Source organism: Phragmites australis, chromosome 12, assembly GCF_958298935.1.
Source record: "Phragmites australis chromosome 12, lpPhrAust1.1, whole genome shotgun sequence".
In the NCBI taxonomy this organism is placed as follows: Eukaryota; Viridiplantae; Streptophyta; class Magnoliopsida; order Poales; family Poaceae; genus Phragmites; species Phragmites australis.
Window position 1 is genome coordinate 8572257 of NC_084932.1, and position 19198 is coordinate 8591454.

At 38.3% G+C, this 19198-nt stretch overlaps 1 protein-coding gene across 1 annotated transcript; it reads right to left on the reverse strand.

Moving 5' to 3' along the window:
• Positions 1 to 883: 883 nt before the first annotated feature.
• Positions 884 to 18175, reverse strand: LOC133887141 (uncharacterized). The gene is made up of 12 exons (XM_062327080.1): positions 17913 to 18175; positions 15464 to 15568; positions 13772 to 13858; positions 12568 to 12621; positions 12312 to 12457; positions 11808 to 11934; positions 11592 to 11729; positions 3833 to 3904; positions 3682 to 3755; positions 3435 to 3576; positions 2569 to 2647; positions 884 to 1520 (listed from the first exon to the last, which is right to left on the reverse strand). The coding sequence occupies exons 1-12, from the start codon at positions 18138 to 18140 to the stop codon at positions 1423 to 1425; spliced, it is 1350 nt and encodes a 449-aa protein (XP_062183064.1). The 5' UTR covers positions 18141 to 18175; the 3' UTR covers positions 884 to 1422.
• Between the last annotated feature and the right edge of the window lie 1023 nt (positions 18176 to 19198).

Consider the following 19198-nt stretch of genomic DNA (forward strand, 5'->3'; position numbering starts at 1 on the left):
TCCAGAACAGCAAATCAAGTAAAGTACGATGTCCTCTCCCTAAAATTGCAGTGAGACATCACATTCTGCTACTGCTGCTGCTGCTGCTACTCTTTTTCTTCTTGAAACAGTGACATTTTTCTTTCTTCAAACATATTCTCATCTTCGAGGGAGACTAGAATCTGTGACCATAACGGCAGGAATATTACACTGAGGAATGGGCGCTGCCGGCTTGCCACCCGGGCGGCGGTAAACGCCACGGCGCATGTCTGCAAATTGCCGGCGTCCTGGTCAGTCGCTTCGCCCTGTCCCTCCTAGTCCCATGTGGCGTGAGATTGGGAGCAGTTGATGGTCAAACTGCATTGGTGGAATACTCGATCAAGACTGCAATCTGCACAACGCTTGGTAACACCTGCCCAAAACGTTTCTTTCACCAGGCATGATTCTCTTTCACCAGGCTTGACACCACTTTGTAATAGTAATTCGATCTACGCCTAAAAAGTAGTAATGAAATTGATTTATGCACCAAGACGCATCACAAAGAAAAAACTATGTTGCCCTTCATTTTAATTATTTATTTACCGAGTAAACAGTAACCGGCAACCACCTGATCCAGCTATGGCGCCCGATCTGCACCAAGAACCGACTCAAACAAGTAGCATCCGCAAAATTTCTTTGGGCCACTGAAAGGCATTTGGCACGCAGGAATTCAACAGGGAAACAAAACCAAGTGCATCTCATAAATCCCAAGTACACTGCAACGGAAGGAAGTGGAACGGCTGAATACAGCTTTCCTTTGCCCACATATCTTTCACAGGCTGCAGGTTATTGCTGTGACACCTGAGCATGATCTGACTTTAGTCCATCATGCACTTGTACACAGATCTTGAAAACAGATGTTGGGTATATAACCTTGAGGAACGAAATTTGATCAAACAACCACCCATATTCCTTTAACATTAAAAGATCCATGTATGTACGTGCAGCAAGTATCACAGACTAATCCATCTTGGTTGCCTTGCCATTGTCTGACCATTCATTCATTTTGGGGGGGGCTTGCCATTGTTGGCTGATACATGAAAACAGAATGCCCCACAAATTTTGCCACGATACAGATCTGTCATCATGTCCATGGGAACACATATCTCAGGCTTAGTGCATTGTATGATACAACGACACCGCCGACAGGACTGATTCAACGAACTGAACCTGGAAAACAGCTATGGGGCACGCCGCCCCCCCCCCCCCCCCACCTCCCTGGTCTTTCTGAGAGGAAGAGGATAGCTTAATGACAACTAATACACCGAGAAGAGCTATGATCTATAAAGTCCGTACCAATCACGGATTAGCAGTTCGACACGAAAACACAGAGCTATGGATGTACACAATGGAAAATTTTGTTTAGAGAACTGAACTGAACTCCAACAGATCATACAATGCCCTTCATTCTAAAGATTTGAGGAGCCTGAACAACCCAGCCGCTTCTCTTATTCGTGAGAACGCGATGCAGAATGCTTGTACCTCGACGAAGAGATCTTGCACTGCACAAAACGAAGCATCCAGAAAAAATGTCATGGACTACATGGTACAAACATTTCAATCCTAATCAACAATGGATTAAGTACTACACAAACGATCAGAAGTCTTACATTATACAAAATCAACAGTCAAATTAAGAAAGGGAAACAATATGTACTGATAAAAATTAGCATACTTATGCACGCTTCAAGAAACCATTAGTTTCCGCTGAAACATTTGTAACAGCCCAGTTCATAGCCTGAATGACTCAATTTCATCTGTCTTTTTTTTGTCAACAGATGCTACTTAGACATTATTATAACATCAAAAAGTGAAGAAAAAAATACTCAATTTTGCCATTTGAGGGTACAAAGGAAGAAAAACAGTCAGTTTTCACTAACAGACCAGCTGCTGACTTTTGGGGGAACAGATATCTAACCATACTTCTATGATTGTTACAACTTAGTTCCAAAAGGTAACACAATTCATTGCGGATACAGTCAGCACAACTTTAAATTTTTTCACATATAATGAGTGCACCATTTTACATTTCTTTTGAAACCTTCTTATACCAGGACCAGACAACTTTAGATTTCTGGCAAGTCACAACTACGACAGGGCACCTCCCTATACTAAGGTATATACACAGATAATAAACAATTAAACATCATGTTGAACACAGGCTTTCAGCAATCCACTGAGTTGATTACAATGAGAAAGGAACATTGAAAATCAGTTAATCAAAGTGGAGAGAGATCACTTCTGCATATATTTAATGTGAACTCAGAGCAGAGTGCACATTATTTTCCAAATCTGTGATTGAAGTAGAAAAGTTTACAGTACTATCTGCATAACAGCATGTTATTATTTTTCCCAGTGGATCAAACATGATGATTTTTTAAGTGTTAACAGTAGATAAATCAAACTGAGTAGTTTGCATAGAACATGCAAATTCAAAATATTGTACAACTAGAGAAGTCTTATGGTTGGGGTCTGTACTTAGCACAATAGAATAAATAAATAGAACTGCATTAAACGTACAATATGAGAACTGCACATTGATACACTCACCATTTATTATCTTGTTTCGAATGAGACTCTGTAGAAAAACACATACTAATCTCACTAGTCTATTTTGCATGTATTTATCCTGCAAGCAATGTCATTAAAAAAACATTATCAATGTTTCACACATTAAACAAAGTGATGTGCATCAAATTTAACAAATAGGTATATCCAACTTTTCCTTCCAATAGTCAACAGAGACAAAAGTGTTCCTTCACTTTACTATGTGCAAGGCCAGAATGGTAAATACAGTATAAAAGTACATCAAAAGGAGGAAATAGATGGGTATTCTTATATCAGCAAGAGTTGAAGAAATGACATTCGTGGTTTTCAGAAATTTAGTGCCCCCAGATTTTCAAAACAGCTTGAACTTGACATTCAAATTTAAACTTCTACAAGCTTTCAAACTAATTATGATTTCTCTTTGGCACTTTTCGAGAAATTACCTCTGGTAAAGAGTAAAAAACAGGAACCAGACATGCTCCAATAACCACTTTGTAATCCCTGATGGGACATGTTGGGCAATAGAAGGAAAAGGAAAAATAAAACAGACAGTTGTTACAATTTACTTTTTTCTACTTCAAACACATTCGAGGTGATTGCACTAGATATGTTATGCAAAAGAATAGTTGTTAGGTCCATATATGCAATATATTGATAAGTGTGCCGAACAAAATTCCCATCTTTGAGACAATTAGAACTTGATTGAGGACAAGTACATCAACAACTAGGGATCGTCCAAAGAATCATTTAGCATGCTACAGAAAACTACGAAGCCCACAACTAATGTTGGAATCATGTTACTATAATTATCCAAAGATGATCACTGCTGAACTACCACAAACAATGACATGCAAAATTAAGATTCAAACCTTAATGTCTTCACACGATCTAATACAGTTTGAGATGTAGTCATGAATGAATCCTGGCGGTAGAACTACTGCAGTAGTGAGCCTGTTTACTACTTCCATTGAATGCAGGCTCATTTCCATGTGGACGAGAACATCAAAGTATCTGTCAAACAAAAAGGCAAGTGTGAAATGTGATGTGCAGTTTTACACAATAGTGACAAAGATGAAGAATATATAATATAACAAAAGAAACAGCTGTTATACATACGCGTCCATGTCCGGAGAGTTGATTAGCTTTGAAAGAAATTCAACAGCAATATGTGGATTATGTTCAACAAGGTCCTGAAACAAGAAAATTGTCAGACCATCAACACAAAGCATGCAAAGGATTCAACATGGTGTCAAAAGCAAGTACATACAGGGAGCTTCTGTGGTGTCATCCCGCAATGATAGACTAGCTTCCAGTCCTTCGCCAACTCTCTCACAATTTGCTGTAAGAAGTTATAAATCCATTAGAGATTTAAAATGATATAAATAGCACAATAAAATGGAAATGTAGGGTTGGGGCCACTATAGAGCATCTTGTTGTTATGTGCATGCCCCGCTAAAACACATTATTGGGCTATTAGCCCACTACAACACTACACATAGCATATTGTGGTTACTACCATTATTTTACAAATATGTTCAGGTTTGTTTATGATTAATTTATTGCATATTCCATGTTTCTGAATAGCACTCATTTTCTATCAAAGTCCTGACACTTTCCTATCTAGACGTTTACATTTTCAGTTCTTCCTTTTTTTAGCGACAAAGCCAGTTTCACTTCTTAATTCAGGAAAGTGAGTGGTAACCGGAAAGCAAGTGGTTAACCAATCGCTCAACACTTCTGCAGCATGAAAACATATGTTGCTATGGGCCCAGATAGAAGAACGAAGGTTGTAGACATGCCCACACGGGCAGCACCTAGATAGGGGTCCTTGACCACCCAACAGGGGGCACTCACCTGTTGTATTAATGAAACCAGACAGCCAAGAAAGTGAGGCAAAGATAAGTTTATGGAGACCTCATTTCTCTTAATCTTCTTAGGAATCTCCAATTCTCATTAGCCTAAAAAACTAGGATATTAGAACTATGCTGCTATAACTTAATATACCCAACGAAGCATCATGTCTGAAAAGGTAATCTCTAGCTGAATCAGGTACTTGACAAAATTGACAATTTAACAAAGAATTTTCTCTACAAACTTAGGTATTTAAGAGCTGGCTCAATTGTTGCACTGGCCCACTGCCATCAACTTGTTCCTGCTATAGTGTGGCCCATGAATGCATCTGTAATATTTCTCCCTACCACAGAAACACCTCGACCTAAAGCTAGAACTCAGTCAAGAAGTCTCGGTGACCAGCAGCCCTTACCACTAGACCTAATTTTCCAAGTTTCCGGTTCAGGCAAGAATGAAGCGCCTTAATCAGGGCGTGAAAGGACTTGCAAAGACACAATTCAAGCAATCCAAGAAAAATGCTATTTAATTCACAACAATATCTATTACTTTAAAAGTCGAGTTGCTTTCATCTCCCTCAAAAACCTCTATACAAAACGGAAAAAGAATCACATCCAAGACAAATCTACTAACTTTTAGAAAAAAATTATTTTATCTAACAAACCAACCACTCCCTCACAAAAATTCCTTTTCTTGCCTCCTCCTCATCCTCTCATCGTCCTTTAGCTCTTCCCAAGTCACCACTACCAAACAAGGCTACAGCAAACCATGCCCCCATAACCCTCTCTATCCCAGTCAAGGCTGTGTCCAATTTTTCGGGAGGAGGGTATAGTGCAATCTGGGAGCAGTGCCCGTGGTGCAACTTATGTCACCACATAGCTCTCTTGGGCTAGGAGTGGAGCTGAAGATGTAGCGTAGACAAGCACAATGGCTGAGGTGCGAGATGAGCACATCTAGGTGCCATAGCGGAGCCAAGGGCATACCGCAAACCGAGCTCGATGACTTTGGCACGACATCCTAGGGTATGACATATTCTGTCCATAACAAAGCACGAGAAGGACAAAGTTTTCTTGATCAAATTTATAGGAACAGAATTGCAATATCTACTACCTATACAAAATAGGAATAAACCTAATTAACCCCTTCAACTTTGGGGATCCGGCTACTTATCCTCCAAACTACAAAACCATTTAAACAACCCACGAACTATGCAAAACCATCTAAATGACCACCTAAGGTGATTTTTTTCTCCATGGTTGATAACATGGCCGACAATGTTTCGCTTACCCAGCAATCAATCATTTAATAAATATGTACTCACCGAGCCCACATTTCATACATTATACACTTTTCCTCCTTACACTCTCCATCTCTCTCCTTGGTGCCAATCCTGCTAACACCCCCTTCCATTGCTGCCGGCTATGTACCACCGATACTTCACTAACACAACCATACATGTATACAATACACCGAAACTTCAATACTTTGATATGTTCTCTATATTACCATAGTCGTCCCTTTGATAATTGTGTATCACCGTATCAGTATCTGCTATGGGTGACACATAGGTTGCCGGTCTCCACCCTTACTATCCCCATCTCTTCCAAGGTTGATGGCCCACTCCCATCAACATATGACATGGAATGGAGATCCATCTACCTGGACTTGATCAATCTATTATCTTCTTTTCTCCACCCATCCAAATTAGGATTTTTCTTTTACGTGAATGGCGTGGGATTGAGATCCATGAATCCATGCTTAGATCCATTTCTACTTCTCTCTTGTGTCGCCTCCATCCATCTGGACTTGGATTGATTTCTTTTGTCTAGTGTGGAGAGGAGATCCATCCATATGGACTTGGATTTATTTCTTTTGTGCGACTGTTGCAAAGTAGAGATCCATGCATGCAAACTTGGATTTATTTTTTCTTTGGTCAGTAAGGAACAATAGCTTCCTTGATCAGATAGGGTTTTTGTTTTGTTGGTTGTCCTTGAAATGTTTCTTCCTTTCTCTCCAATCAATTCGATTTGATGTGGGTTTGTTTTGCCTCTGGTAAGTCAATCTCGAGTCGTTGCGCCGATTCACTCAAGCCACCTGGTGCACAAGTTTGAGAGGTGGCAGCAACTAACAAGTTGACCGAAGCGGGAGAAGCCCTCTGTGCCTTGAGGACGGCATATGGGGAAGGACATGAACGATGAGTTGTGTTGGTACCAGTAATGCCCATGCGGACGGCACAAGGTACGTCTTTGCATACGGCTCGAACAGCATCACACTACGGCCAAAAAGGCCCGAGGAGGATCCGCCACACGCATCCCACGTGAGAGGAACTAGACTTTGACACATTGGGGTTTTCAGATATGCAGCCACATCACAAGTCATGGTGGCAAAACCCCTTAGGGGTTTATTTTGATAGTTTCGCATAGTCATGTAGGCATAGTTTAGGGGTTGTTTACACAGTTTTATAATCCAAGGGGTGCATTGACGGTTAGAGAGGGACTTGGCTGTGTTCGAACTCAACCCCAAAGTTCAAGAGGTCATTTAGACTTTCCAATCAAAAAATGACTTACAAGATCAAGGTTAGGCAAGCAAGATCCATCACCCCATCACAAATCATAATGGGTCATTGGTTGAGTCTAAGTAGAGCACCCATAAGTCTTTGAATGGAAAGGAAAAAATCTAGACCACTAACAAGAACTCAACTTTCAAGTTTTTCACATCACAATACTCAAGCGGTGAACATCTCTTATTCTCAATTGCATTAGCTTCATAATGTGGAGGTTATTCTAGCGCCAGATAAAGTGAATTGTGTTTGTTTGAACCATGGTCACTAGCAATTATTCTCTTGTTGGTACAATGATATGGTTTGAGCTATCAACGTGTCCTAGAATCTTGTCAAGGAGTTGTCATCACTACTTAGTTTCTATCTCAAGGATCAGTAGTTTCTTCAGTAATGGAAATTGTCAATGCATTTTGAGGGCAAGGATACCAACAATGCGGTGCCCTTGCTGCATCGACCTGAAGCATGTGACAAGTAACTAGCTATAGCATCAACAGTCATTATTAGGAAGGTTCCTTCTAGACATAAGTTCTGAAGGATATGAATTAGTTACATGGCATCAAAACCTTGCATCATGTCTCGGGAAGGGTTCGACCTCATAGCATATCACAACCATAGTAGTCCTTAACCTCTAAGGGAGGATGTTCCTTGCCTTGCCATGCTAATCAATCAAGCCACCTCCTGAAGAGGGAAAGATAGCATTGTTTTGTATATGTTTGGATCTATATAATTTGTTTGGCAGTAGCGTGTTCATGTTTGAAATTACAATAGCTATGGAGAAGGTATATTATATATTGTATTCAATATCTCTACAGGGGAAAAGAACACCAAAAGGAATATATAGATATTTTGTTCTTTAACAATAACGAAAATTAGATTGCCTATTTTCACAAAATATATCCAAGACACAAGGTAATGCATAGTAACCCACAAGAAATATATAGATATTTTGTTTTGTTTGATAGGAACCTTCAGTGCTTCCTTTGGGGTTAACAACACTTCTGCCACACATGTGAAATGGCAATACTATGATAACTTTTCTCTTCTTTCAACAAATCTCTGAGTGTCCCATTTATGTTTTATCTTGGAACATAGTATCGAATAACTGAATAAATATGGCAATAAAATTTTATTTTTCCAATTTTAGTGGTTTGAAACCCCTATGATTGGGTTGGCCCACTACCATGTTTCCGGTTACGCCTGCTGTAGACCTTGCCGAAGAGTGCTTCCCTAGGAGGCATAGCTATACATTTCTGTTATGGCATATATACTAAATATTAGCATTAAACAAACATGAGCATTAGAGCATTATGATATTTCCAATAATACACTACATAACATAAGCATTCAAGCATTATGATATTTCCAATAATAGACTACATAAATATGAGCATTAGAACAATATCGTCCAAGCAAAATGTAATTGCTACATTTGCAACACAACTAACTTTTAAAAGCAAGTAGAATACAGACAGCAAGCCCTAACACTTATCAAACATATAAACAAACACTATTAGCCTTTTAAAAGCAAGTAGAATACAGACAACAAGCCCTAGCACTTATCAAACATATAAACACTATTAGCGCTGCTCATTTTGAATAGTGTGATTAACTTCAATATCTTTTTGAACAACATGAAGCATTTTGCACCAAAATATCATGTCTCACTATCTGGCATCACAAAACTTTATTACCATATTTGTACAACCTGCTATTTGAAACAGTAGGGTGTACATGTAGTATTTATGTGTAAAAACAATTAATCATTCATAATTTGAGGTTGACGGACTAAAGTGGAGTGTTCCACATGTGATAGCGAAAGGAAAAAAACAAACTAATGCTTTATCCAAGATCCTCTTTTTGTGTGTCCACCAAACTTTCTAACTGCTACGTGTGAGTCCCTCTTTCTCGACTTACATAAGTCCGGGTCCGGGCCCCATATTACTAAATGAACTATATATGCCATTTTTAAGATTAGTTAGCTAAAAAAATAGAGAGTAAAAATAAATGCATGAAATCCATATAAAAAATGTTACAAAATTTACTTAAAATAATATAAATTTGTATATCCTTTTATGTTTTTAAGTATGTTCCTCCTTTTCAAACAATTAAATTATAGCTCAAATCAACAAACTTATAGTTTCAATCGTCCTTAAAGCTAGACAACTTGGAACAGTTGAGCTAGGATGGACAATCACCACATGTCCCCTTTGAAACCTTTTAGAGAAAAAGTATTCCATTAATCCTAGAGCACTATCACCTTGTGTGCAATTGGCATTTCCACTATCCACATGTCACATGGACTGCTCTAGTTGCCCTTCAATTCATCGCAAGTCGCCTCGGGTTGAGGCACCCTGCACTGGCCATGCATGTGTTACACTAAGCGTCTGGGAACCTCAAGTTACCTAGCCTCACTATGCCTTTGCACAACCTCACTTGTCTTCTTAACCATTGCACAATAATAGTTCCACAGACTACTCCTTCAGTGGCATTCACTCTCGATAACCGCCAATTACACAATCCACATTTAGCAAAGCCTCTATAGATAGTGTTTGTCAGCGAATAGCTTCACTTTGTGAGAACAATAAAGGTGGAGAAGAGACAACAAAGCCAAGCTCTGTGAGTGGATGTGGGACTCATCCACTTATTGCACTTTGGTTGTGGGTTGTACCCACAAGGTGCCTCTCTAATCACATGGCACGAGAGACTATTGAATAGTTAAAGCCTTTAAGGGCTCAAACAGAACAATGACAAATGTCTAATCCATACCTTTGAACTATCCCCCAAAGTATAGTCTCCACTCTAAACTCCAACAGTGCTTTGGGTTGTCACCGCTCTCAATATCACATAAAATTCAACCCCAATAGTACTATAAATGTTGGTTTTTGATAGGGGTGAAATAAAATCAAACACAAATGTAATAGTGGTTGAACCACATGAGTTTAGTATCCATATTTTTAAGCCATATAAACAATTAGATATTTAGAAATCCAAAATAACTTGTGGAATGACAAGATAGTAGTAATATTTCATTATAATACACATGATAGTTAATCATTACATTTTATTCACCTAGCCAAAAGGAACACAAAGTTACATTAAGTTCAAAAATAGCCAATTAAGTAGAAGAACTGCAATAAAATACATTTATTGTTTTTTTTCGAATTTACATGTGTATGCAAAGGGTTTGAATTTAGATGGAAAAAACCAAACCATATTTGCACCCTTTTATTGCAAGTACAAGTACAAATTCAAACAATGAACTATTAATTGGATGCAAAAAAAGCTAAGGCCCCATTTCAAAGGCAACGGATCAAAGGGAACCTAAAAACTTATTATTCACATAAAATTATATTTATCGTTTTATCACATCTGTGTCTGTATTTGCACCCTTTTGTTACAAATACAAGTACAAATTTGAATAATAAAATGCAAAAATCTAATGGCCTTGTTTGGAACATGCGAATGAAAAAAAAAGGAATAAAGAAACATGGTATACAATACGAATTGAGGTGAAAAACATAGGATTGGAGAGCACAGAAAAGTTAAGGGGCGAGTGTTTGGATGGGTCAGAGAAATTCCTCGATCCTACACAAGCAAGACAAAATTTGAGGGGATGAGTGTTTGGATGGGTCAAAGGAAACACTATCCTATAGAATTCCTGTACCATTCTGTTCCAAACACTCAAACACTTCTTACTTCTATGGAGCTGAGAATCCTTCCTAAACCATGTGTATCCTATAAATATGGTAGTTGTAGAATGCGGACTATCCATATCAATTTGAATCTACATCTGACCACATCACTGTCAGTGTTCCTTTGGTGGGTTCAATTTGTGAGATACAGCAAGGGGATGATGGGCACAACAACAATCAAGCAAACCATTGTTGCAAGGAGGCTTACACACATGGCACAAGAGTCCTAGCAGGGGAAGCAAGATGTGAGTAAAGTGCAAGGCCTAGCGACAGCAGTTGTGGTATTTCTCAGGGAAGGCTGGTCCTGGGGCAAGAAAGAGAATCGGAAAGCAGATAGGAAGAAAAAAATAAGGACATGATAAATTTGTTGACATGTGAGACCTCATGCTGACTGAATCTAATTTTCTCTAACATATTAACGCACTTGGTTACATCATAGGCCCAAAACAAGGGTGGATTGGGCTGAGCGATAATGTGCATTGGCATTAACATTTGGAGTTCATGGTGGATTTACATTCCAAGGATAGTTACAGGGCACAAAGTATACATTTCCCAAAATAAAAAGGGCTATACTAAAGGAAATATAATAGATTGAAGGGCTTAGTTCTATTTTCCTCATCAAATATTTAAGGAAATGAAGTGATGTAAATATGTAAGGAACAATTGGAAGTAGTGGCAACAATATGATAAAATTGTCCAAAAAGAGGAATTGGTGAAACTGAAACAGAAAGAAAAATGGTAGTGAGTCTTGTGAAACTCTGAACAAAAACGAGGGAAAAGTGTTCAAGAATTACTCAAAAATAATCAATGCTAAAACAAACTCATAGTTTCTTAGATGAAAATGTAAAATCCTAATGGTCATGTACTATTTTAGTTAACCACTCAATATCAACACATCCATTTGAGAATAAGATTGTAAAAAGAACCTCTTGTTGGGCAGGTGCAAGTGGACCTTTACTAGCTTGTCCAACCAAATCTCGAATTACAGCCCCTCGGCTAGTGTCTGCACACATGCTACCATCCCATAGTAGCTCATGGTTGTTGTCTAGGTTCAGCCACTGTAACTGTAAATTCATCAAGAGTGCATGTATGTTCAGGTATAAAAGCAATACAAATAAACAACTCTTAGCCTGCAATCTTACCTCCCCTTCAAGGATTTCAAGTATTGGTGGAGGGGGTCGTATCCATTGAGGAGCCAATCCTTTAAGTGATGTTTGTTGAAGTAAACTAGCAACCACATTATCTCTATTTGGTCTGGCTGGTGACACCCTATAAATAATGAGAAAGAAGAACTTGAATCATAATAAAACTAATAGAAGTGTAAAATGAACTCCAAGCTATGGATGCATATCAACAATTATTGCAAGAAAGTACTCCCTCTGTTCAAGAATACAACGCATATTTTGTTTTGGCTCGGTTTCCAAGTTGGACTTTGACTGCTGTTTTCTCACAAAATATATAATTTATAGCTACAAAACCAATATAGTGTGAAAGCATTTTGAAATATGAATCTAGTTGTATAATTTGTATACACTAAACATACTTATAATTTGACTAAGTCTTGGTCAAAATATATGAAGTTTGACTTTTCCAAAATAAAATACGCCTTGTATGTTTGAACGGAGGGAGTAGTTGAGTATTCATACTCTGATGAATTAACGCAGCTTTGAGAAACATCTGGGTCGGGAATAGCACTTCTGACAGTAGCATTTCTGAAACTACTAGTGTATGGCTGGGGTTGTACAGCACTGCAGGAGTATTGCTTCTCAAGCTGCTCTCTTGGCAATAAGACCTATAAAATAGATACCCTTCTGAACAATTAATCCTACATATACAGGACGTAGTTTGCCTAATAACTGTTTCCACTCAGTTTCATAACCATATGAAGGTACAATCATATACCTGAGATTCACAATTACAGCCGTTCAAGTAATCTACAGCAGACTGCTTCAGAATCTGAAAATTCAAAAAAAAAATATTATACAATGCAAGTATATATTTCAGCAACCATAAAAACTGAAGTACCCCACAAACTTAGCTAGGCAGATCTACTATTTTCTGATGCATGCCAGCAAGGAGGCAAGGAACTAATGCTAAACTTTAGTACCTAAGTCCACTTACAATCCCTTAAGACATAGAAACCAAACATCCTACCCCCTAAATCCTAAACAGATATAGTTTTGCCGCACTGGATTATGGTGTTGTCTCGTTTTTTGCCACAGGTGATAAAATGTGGAGCATTTGAGGGGAAGTTACCAGAGAAATGGAAAAAAACAACCCTCAGCATCAAGACCAGTCAGCGATCGCCGGCTGCAGGCCATCCAATCCAACATGCTGCCATTGCCATCCACTATGCAATCATACACCTTTTTTTTCTCGTCATTTCCTGATCAGCTACACTACTGCCTCAGCCAAATTTATAAGACGCGCACATATTTCAATATTTCAACTTTATAAGTTTTGGGCTTTTGGCTAACAATTAGGCTAGCTATATATAGGTTTGGTGATACAAAAGTGGTATCACTAGATTCATATTTAAATGTACATTCATACAGTCATGATTATATGATGGTAACAACTTATTGCAAGAGAAATTGCTGGTTTAAGCCTTATAAAAATGGACGGAGGGAGTATAATCATACATACCACCTCCTAACTGGACTACAACTTACGTGTCTTCAAAATTAAATCTTGTAACTTCCAAGATATACTCTGAAAAATATATGAATTTTTTTACATACGCATATCAGTGCCAACATAATTATATTTTAGGTTAGGAAGGCATATCGCCATGTCCCATCACTATGCCTGATCCATATCTCAGCACTCATGTAGCCTCAATTCATGCAAAGTTTCTATAATTACGCTCCGGTTGGCATTGATGTGGCTTTTCAAAAACACTTATTTTTTTCTAATTTTGGGTGCAGTTATCAATTGGAGGCATCTTTTTTATATGTAACAGTAAAAATCTCACTAAAATTGGCAAATATTCTTCTACCAAACTAGATTCCACAACACAGCACAGCACGGCGCAACAACCACAAACAAACCCTTGACCATTAAAATATAATTGGACAATTACACAAGACACGGAGTAAGAACATACCTCCTTATTATTGTCCCCGTTAGCCAAACTTAACAAAAGTTGGAGAAATGCACGTTCAGCTATCACCGAGGTTTCATCACATGCAGCCTGAGGGAAACAAAAAAAGTCATGATAGACTCCAAGCATGGCATCTTTATGTAAGACTTCAGAAAGTATAAAGATCTGCAAAACACTGAATTGTGCTGTTGTGGTAAATTAGATCTGCCGTGGTAAATTAGATCAACAGCAATTGGTCATCTCATGGAAAAAAATCATAATCTTTAAGCATGATGGAAAAAAAGATAAGACAGCCAATTTTCAAAACTGGAGTAAGATTTTAGGCAAATTTGTGTAACATTGCATTAAGCCTCTAAACTTAAACACTTCACAACAAGATCACAAAGAGCATAGCATAGTAGCATACACACTGTATAAGCAAGGTAACAAATTTCATAGAAGGATCGATGAAGTAAGCCACAATTAGTAAATCGTTGAATAGTATTCATTTAGTGCAAACCAACTGCTAGCTGTGTACACATGGACCCTTTCAACAGTGATAAACACAAACCAAACATAGAAGGAAGAATGTGGAGATCAACTACTCACAACTAAGTCTCTAGGTAGGAATTATTTTGCTATGGCAGAACTGACAGGGTTCACTTACCAGTGTCATTAAACGAAAATGAGTTACAGGGTATGAAGTAACAAAGCAGGTAACTTCGAAAATAAATTGAAAGGAAAAGAGAAATTTCCACAGTAGGTAATGAACACTTTTCTTACTTTTTTAGTTAATCCTGACTACAATTTTTTTTTTTTTTTGCAATTTTCCCAAGGTAATAACGGTCTAGTTAAAAAAAACCTAAGGTCTAATCAATAGTCACACTTAACCCCAGTGGCGTAGCCAGGAATCTGAGAGACCCGGGGCAAACTTTTGACCTATAAAATATTGAGGATTGATCTAATTCAGTATTCGGCATAACTAATGATGAAATAAGGCCTCAACTAATTATGAGTATTAGGGTGTGCACTAGTAGACAGAAAGGTCTAGTACTCTAGTCACTGCTCCCTAATTCCTAATTGCCTCAGCCACCATGTGTAGGTGGTCTGGACTCTGCACACCATCGCACAACAAGAATGGAATTTAAACCACCCAGGTAGCACGTCATGTGGGCAAGATGTCAGGAATGAGTGATTTTGTAAACTGTGGGTTTTTTGCAACATTTAATTTAAAAAAATAACTAGGGTTATGTGATACTGTAGCTTAGACCTGGGGTTTTCTGAAACTGCAGCTCAATTATCTAGGGAAAACTGCAATTTACTCAAAAAATAATAACTGAATTCGTTAATCCTTCCGGTTTGAACCATGCCTAGTGCTGAACTACCATACTACATCAGCTTTTCATCAGTGCATGCATCAGTGAATCAACGGTTAATTAGCACAATTCTTTTTTTAGAGAAAGGAAATATGACCCAGGTAAATTGAAAATTACAAGAAACAGAATTTGGCTAAGGAATCTAACAAAGAAGTAGAGCCGTTCACAAAAAATATGATACAAAAATACTCAACTAATGTCACCAATTGTCTTTATCAACAAAAGTTTAAGGAAAAAACTTTACCGATTCATATTTTCAGCACAAACTAATGCAGATGGTAAAGGATTTACTACTCGAAAACTGAATCACAAAGGAATAGACAAAAAGTTTACAGCTTACATTTATTAAAAGAGGAACAAACGGATTTGCCAACTGTGAGGAATAACATTGATGGAGAATTGCAAATGCAATTAAACGCTCTGCAGGTAGAAGCATCATCTTGTCCTGATTAGGAAAGAGTAACATAATTAAAGCTTGATTTTCAATCTGCTATACTAAGAGAATAAATCCCAGAAAGAATAGAACATCAGATGAAACTATGAACTGTCTGCCTACATATTTTCTAGTAAGTTCAGTGACAGCTGAACAAAAGGTCCTTTGGAGAAAAAATTCAGCAAATGCTTGTTGAGAATAATCTATCCTTAAGAATCAACACAATAGTCAATCCTATTGAACTGTGGAATCATATATATAATTCAAATAAAGCTATAATGCCAAGCCAATGGTGAAATGATAAATATCATCAAGTGTACCTATTCTGGACACCTTTTTTCTGCGTCTTTCTATTTATAATTCTCCAAAAACTAAAAGTCAACAATGCAATAATGAAACAGATAAGATAAAATTCAACATTATGCCATAAAGAATTCACAGAATCCGAATACAGAACATGTGCAACAATTTGCATACTTACAATCGCCTTTGGTGGACTAAAAGAACATAATAAAGAAACCAAAGGTATGCTTTCCAGCAAAAATGATCCAAACAGAGGATCACACATCAGCCCATTGGTTATCCCAACTCATTGGTAAGAAGATCTAATCCTATTACTTCTCTACAGAAGAAAACAATGACACCATGATATGTGTATAGATTTTCATGCCTATCTAACAAGATGAATTTTTTCATGTTCTTAATTTCTCATGACACATGAGCAGTACTAAATATGCATCTATGCTCTCCCAAAAAAGTTTGCACAAACTTTAAAGCTAATCAAAGGCTACGTAAAGAGGAAATCTAATTGCTAGCATGACCTGAAGTGATAATCAGATGCCTATTTTTAATCATATTATTCATGACTCTTCCATGTAGACTCATGCTAACCTAATAAGAACTCATATAGCAAAACAGTTTGACAAGTATAAACGGGTTGAAGGGACAGTGAGAAAGCATAATAGGCAGAGTGTATGCAAAAGGGAACATCATGGGTGCTGGCCAGTTGGGAAGAAAGGACAAGATGGTCGGGAATCAGGTCCACCAGGTTTAAGTTTAACTCATTCCAAATAAGGCATAGAAGACCCACTTCCTTATAGTTATAGAAAAAAAAAATTTAAAAAAAAGAAGCTTCAAGAGGACAAGCAGGTCGTTGATTCCAAAGTAATCCAAGATTTCCTTTTCCTTACAACTTAATAAAGTGACAAGTGGCATTTCTACAACCACAATAACATCAACACTAACAGCAAAATGACTTACACTTTTACAAAATAATTCCCACACCAAAAACCTCATCAATCTCAACAAGCTCTATGCACAAAGAAGGGAAGAATCATAATAACAAGACAAAGTTATAATTTGTATATTTCTTCCAATGAGAAGCTATGACTTGCAAAAGCAAAACTTTGGGCTATTCTAAACTTGAAGATCCAAGTACTTTCTGCACTGAAAGTTACAAAGTTTCAGTCCAATACAAACCTAAGTATCAGGCAGTTAAAATACTACGGAGAATAGTATTACTAGTGACAATTCTTGACCCAATATTAACAATTACCCCAACAACAAAACAAAACATATAGCAAAAATCTAACCATTAGCAATTTCATCTCAACATTGGATTCTCACCGGTCCAATTGAAGACCATAGCAAGACCAAGGAAACAAGCAAAGTAGTGATACAAGATAGTAGTCAATGGGACATTCAACTGTACCAAGCAGCTAAAACAGTCAAAAATTCAAGCTATACTGACATCAAACAACCACATCGTGCCTATTCTTTTTTTATTTCTGCAAAGAACATTGACCTGCAAACAATCTACTGCTCTGCTCCAAACCAATATAAAAACTTAGTGGTAACCAAAGCAGCAAACTAAGTGCGAAATAAAAAGGGATGTCAACTAATTGCTACTCGTAGTGTTCGCCACGAGCCACAATTCTCAAATCCACTGAAGCCCACCTAGCCCAAGCAAACAATTGAGTGTGAAACAAGGAGGGTACATGTATTTTTAATTTTTTTAATCGTACGGTTCGCCACGAACCACAATTCTCCAATCTACCAAAGTAAAAGTTTCACTAAAGATTTGGTTCGAACAAAGCAGCCAGAATTACAGACTATCACGGACAGTCCTCCATGGAAGGCAAAAACTTTCACTAGATCATACATTGCCTCAGAACCTAACTGTTCTTCAGTCAACCCGATCCCTAAACCTCCACCAACCAGTATGTCCACTAGCTCGCCCCCAAGCGCCCCTAAAAACCTAAGCACCCAACCATCCAGCGCCCCGGTTCCAAGCAGAGCGGCGCCTGAAACTAGGTATCACCGGCGAGGAGGGTCTCGGCGGCGAGAAACCACGCACCTCGAGGACAAAGCTGACGGCGGAGCCGAAGCGGAGGCGGCGCTCCGGCGGAACGCGAGTGAGGAAGTCCGCCACAGCGTCCTCGAGCGGGCGCGAGACGCCGGAGACCAGCCGGAGGAGGTCGGCGCACTCGTCGGCCCGCAGCACTCCCATGGGAGCGAGGCGGGAGGTTTTCGCGGCGGTGGCCGGCGCCGAGAGGCCGGCCGCGTCGTCCTTGTTGTGAGACATGGTCGAGGCGTACGGGGGGCGGGGGAGGAGGGGGGGAATGGGTTTCGTGGCGTGGGGTTTTGTTGGTTTGGACGGTTTTACCCTTGTGGTTTGGGCCAGTTTAGGGAGGGTTCACACTTTGGGCAAATATTTGGTAAGGTTTTACCTCGTTGTGGCTGGCCACATTTAATGGCAGTTTTACCAATTTGATTTCAGATTTCCAACCGTTGGAGTAAAAGGCAAAACAAGCTAACCTTCTACTGTGAAATCAAATTCGAAATCAAAATCAAGATTGAAAAGCATCCCGTTAAATATGAGCAACAATAATTAGGTAAATCTTTTGAGATATACTAAACTTTCCCCAAATCGATCTACCTTTAGAGCAGGGAGCAACAAAGTCAAAACTACCATCCAAATATGAAAAGAAATAAAATTTGAAAGCAAAAAAAAACTAATCTTGTCAAAATATAAGAATATTGTTTCCCAAATTGAGTTAAATCTTTGGATCGAAGGGCAACAAAGTCTAACTACCCCATCCTAATATGAAAAGGAAATCAAATTTGAATGCCCTTAGCAGAGGGAGAGAAAGAAGTGAGCCTTTGGTTATGTTGGAATTTGCACCCATTTGTATCTATTTAGTGACTAGTCTGCTAGTTTCTTTTATTCTACTCAGTCATGCCTTGTAGGTGTGAATTTTTTTTTTTTCCTTTCATCCTTTAGAATCTACATATAATGGTATGTATAAAACTAACAAATACAACCTACTCATTTATTGTTTTAGCTTTTGGAAAGTTTCTTATCCAATTTGAGGAAAGTATTGATTGTACAATAGTCCTGGTGCCAGGCAAATTGCAGAAGAAGGCCAACCCTAGTGCCAAGCGGGAGTTAGCAGATGTCACTTCTATTAGGATAGTTATAATGCTATCATTGTCTATTGTCGGTTGGGCTACAGGTTGTTTAGTTCTTTTTTCGTAAATTTCCTTTATCTAGGTTCATGCCTCTAAGATCCCTTCACAACGGTAATTGTTGTATTTCTAACTTTATCTTAATGCATTATCGAAAAAAGGAGGGTACGTCTT

Coding starts and splice junctions, on each gene's coding strand:
- LOC133887141 (XM_062327080.1), bottom strand. CDS start 18,140: ATGTCTCACAACAAGGACGACGCGGCCGGCCTCTCGGCGCCGGCCACC. Junction 11,935..12,311: donor AGCTGCGTTAATTCATCAGA/GTATGAATACTC, acceptor CATTATTTATAG/GGTGTCACCAGCCAGACCAA. Junction 2,648..3,434: donor GATCGTGTGAAGACATTAAG/GTTTGAATCTTA, acceptor CATTGCTTGCAG/GATAAATACATGCAAAATAG.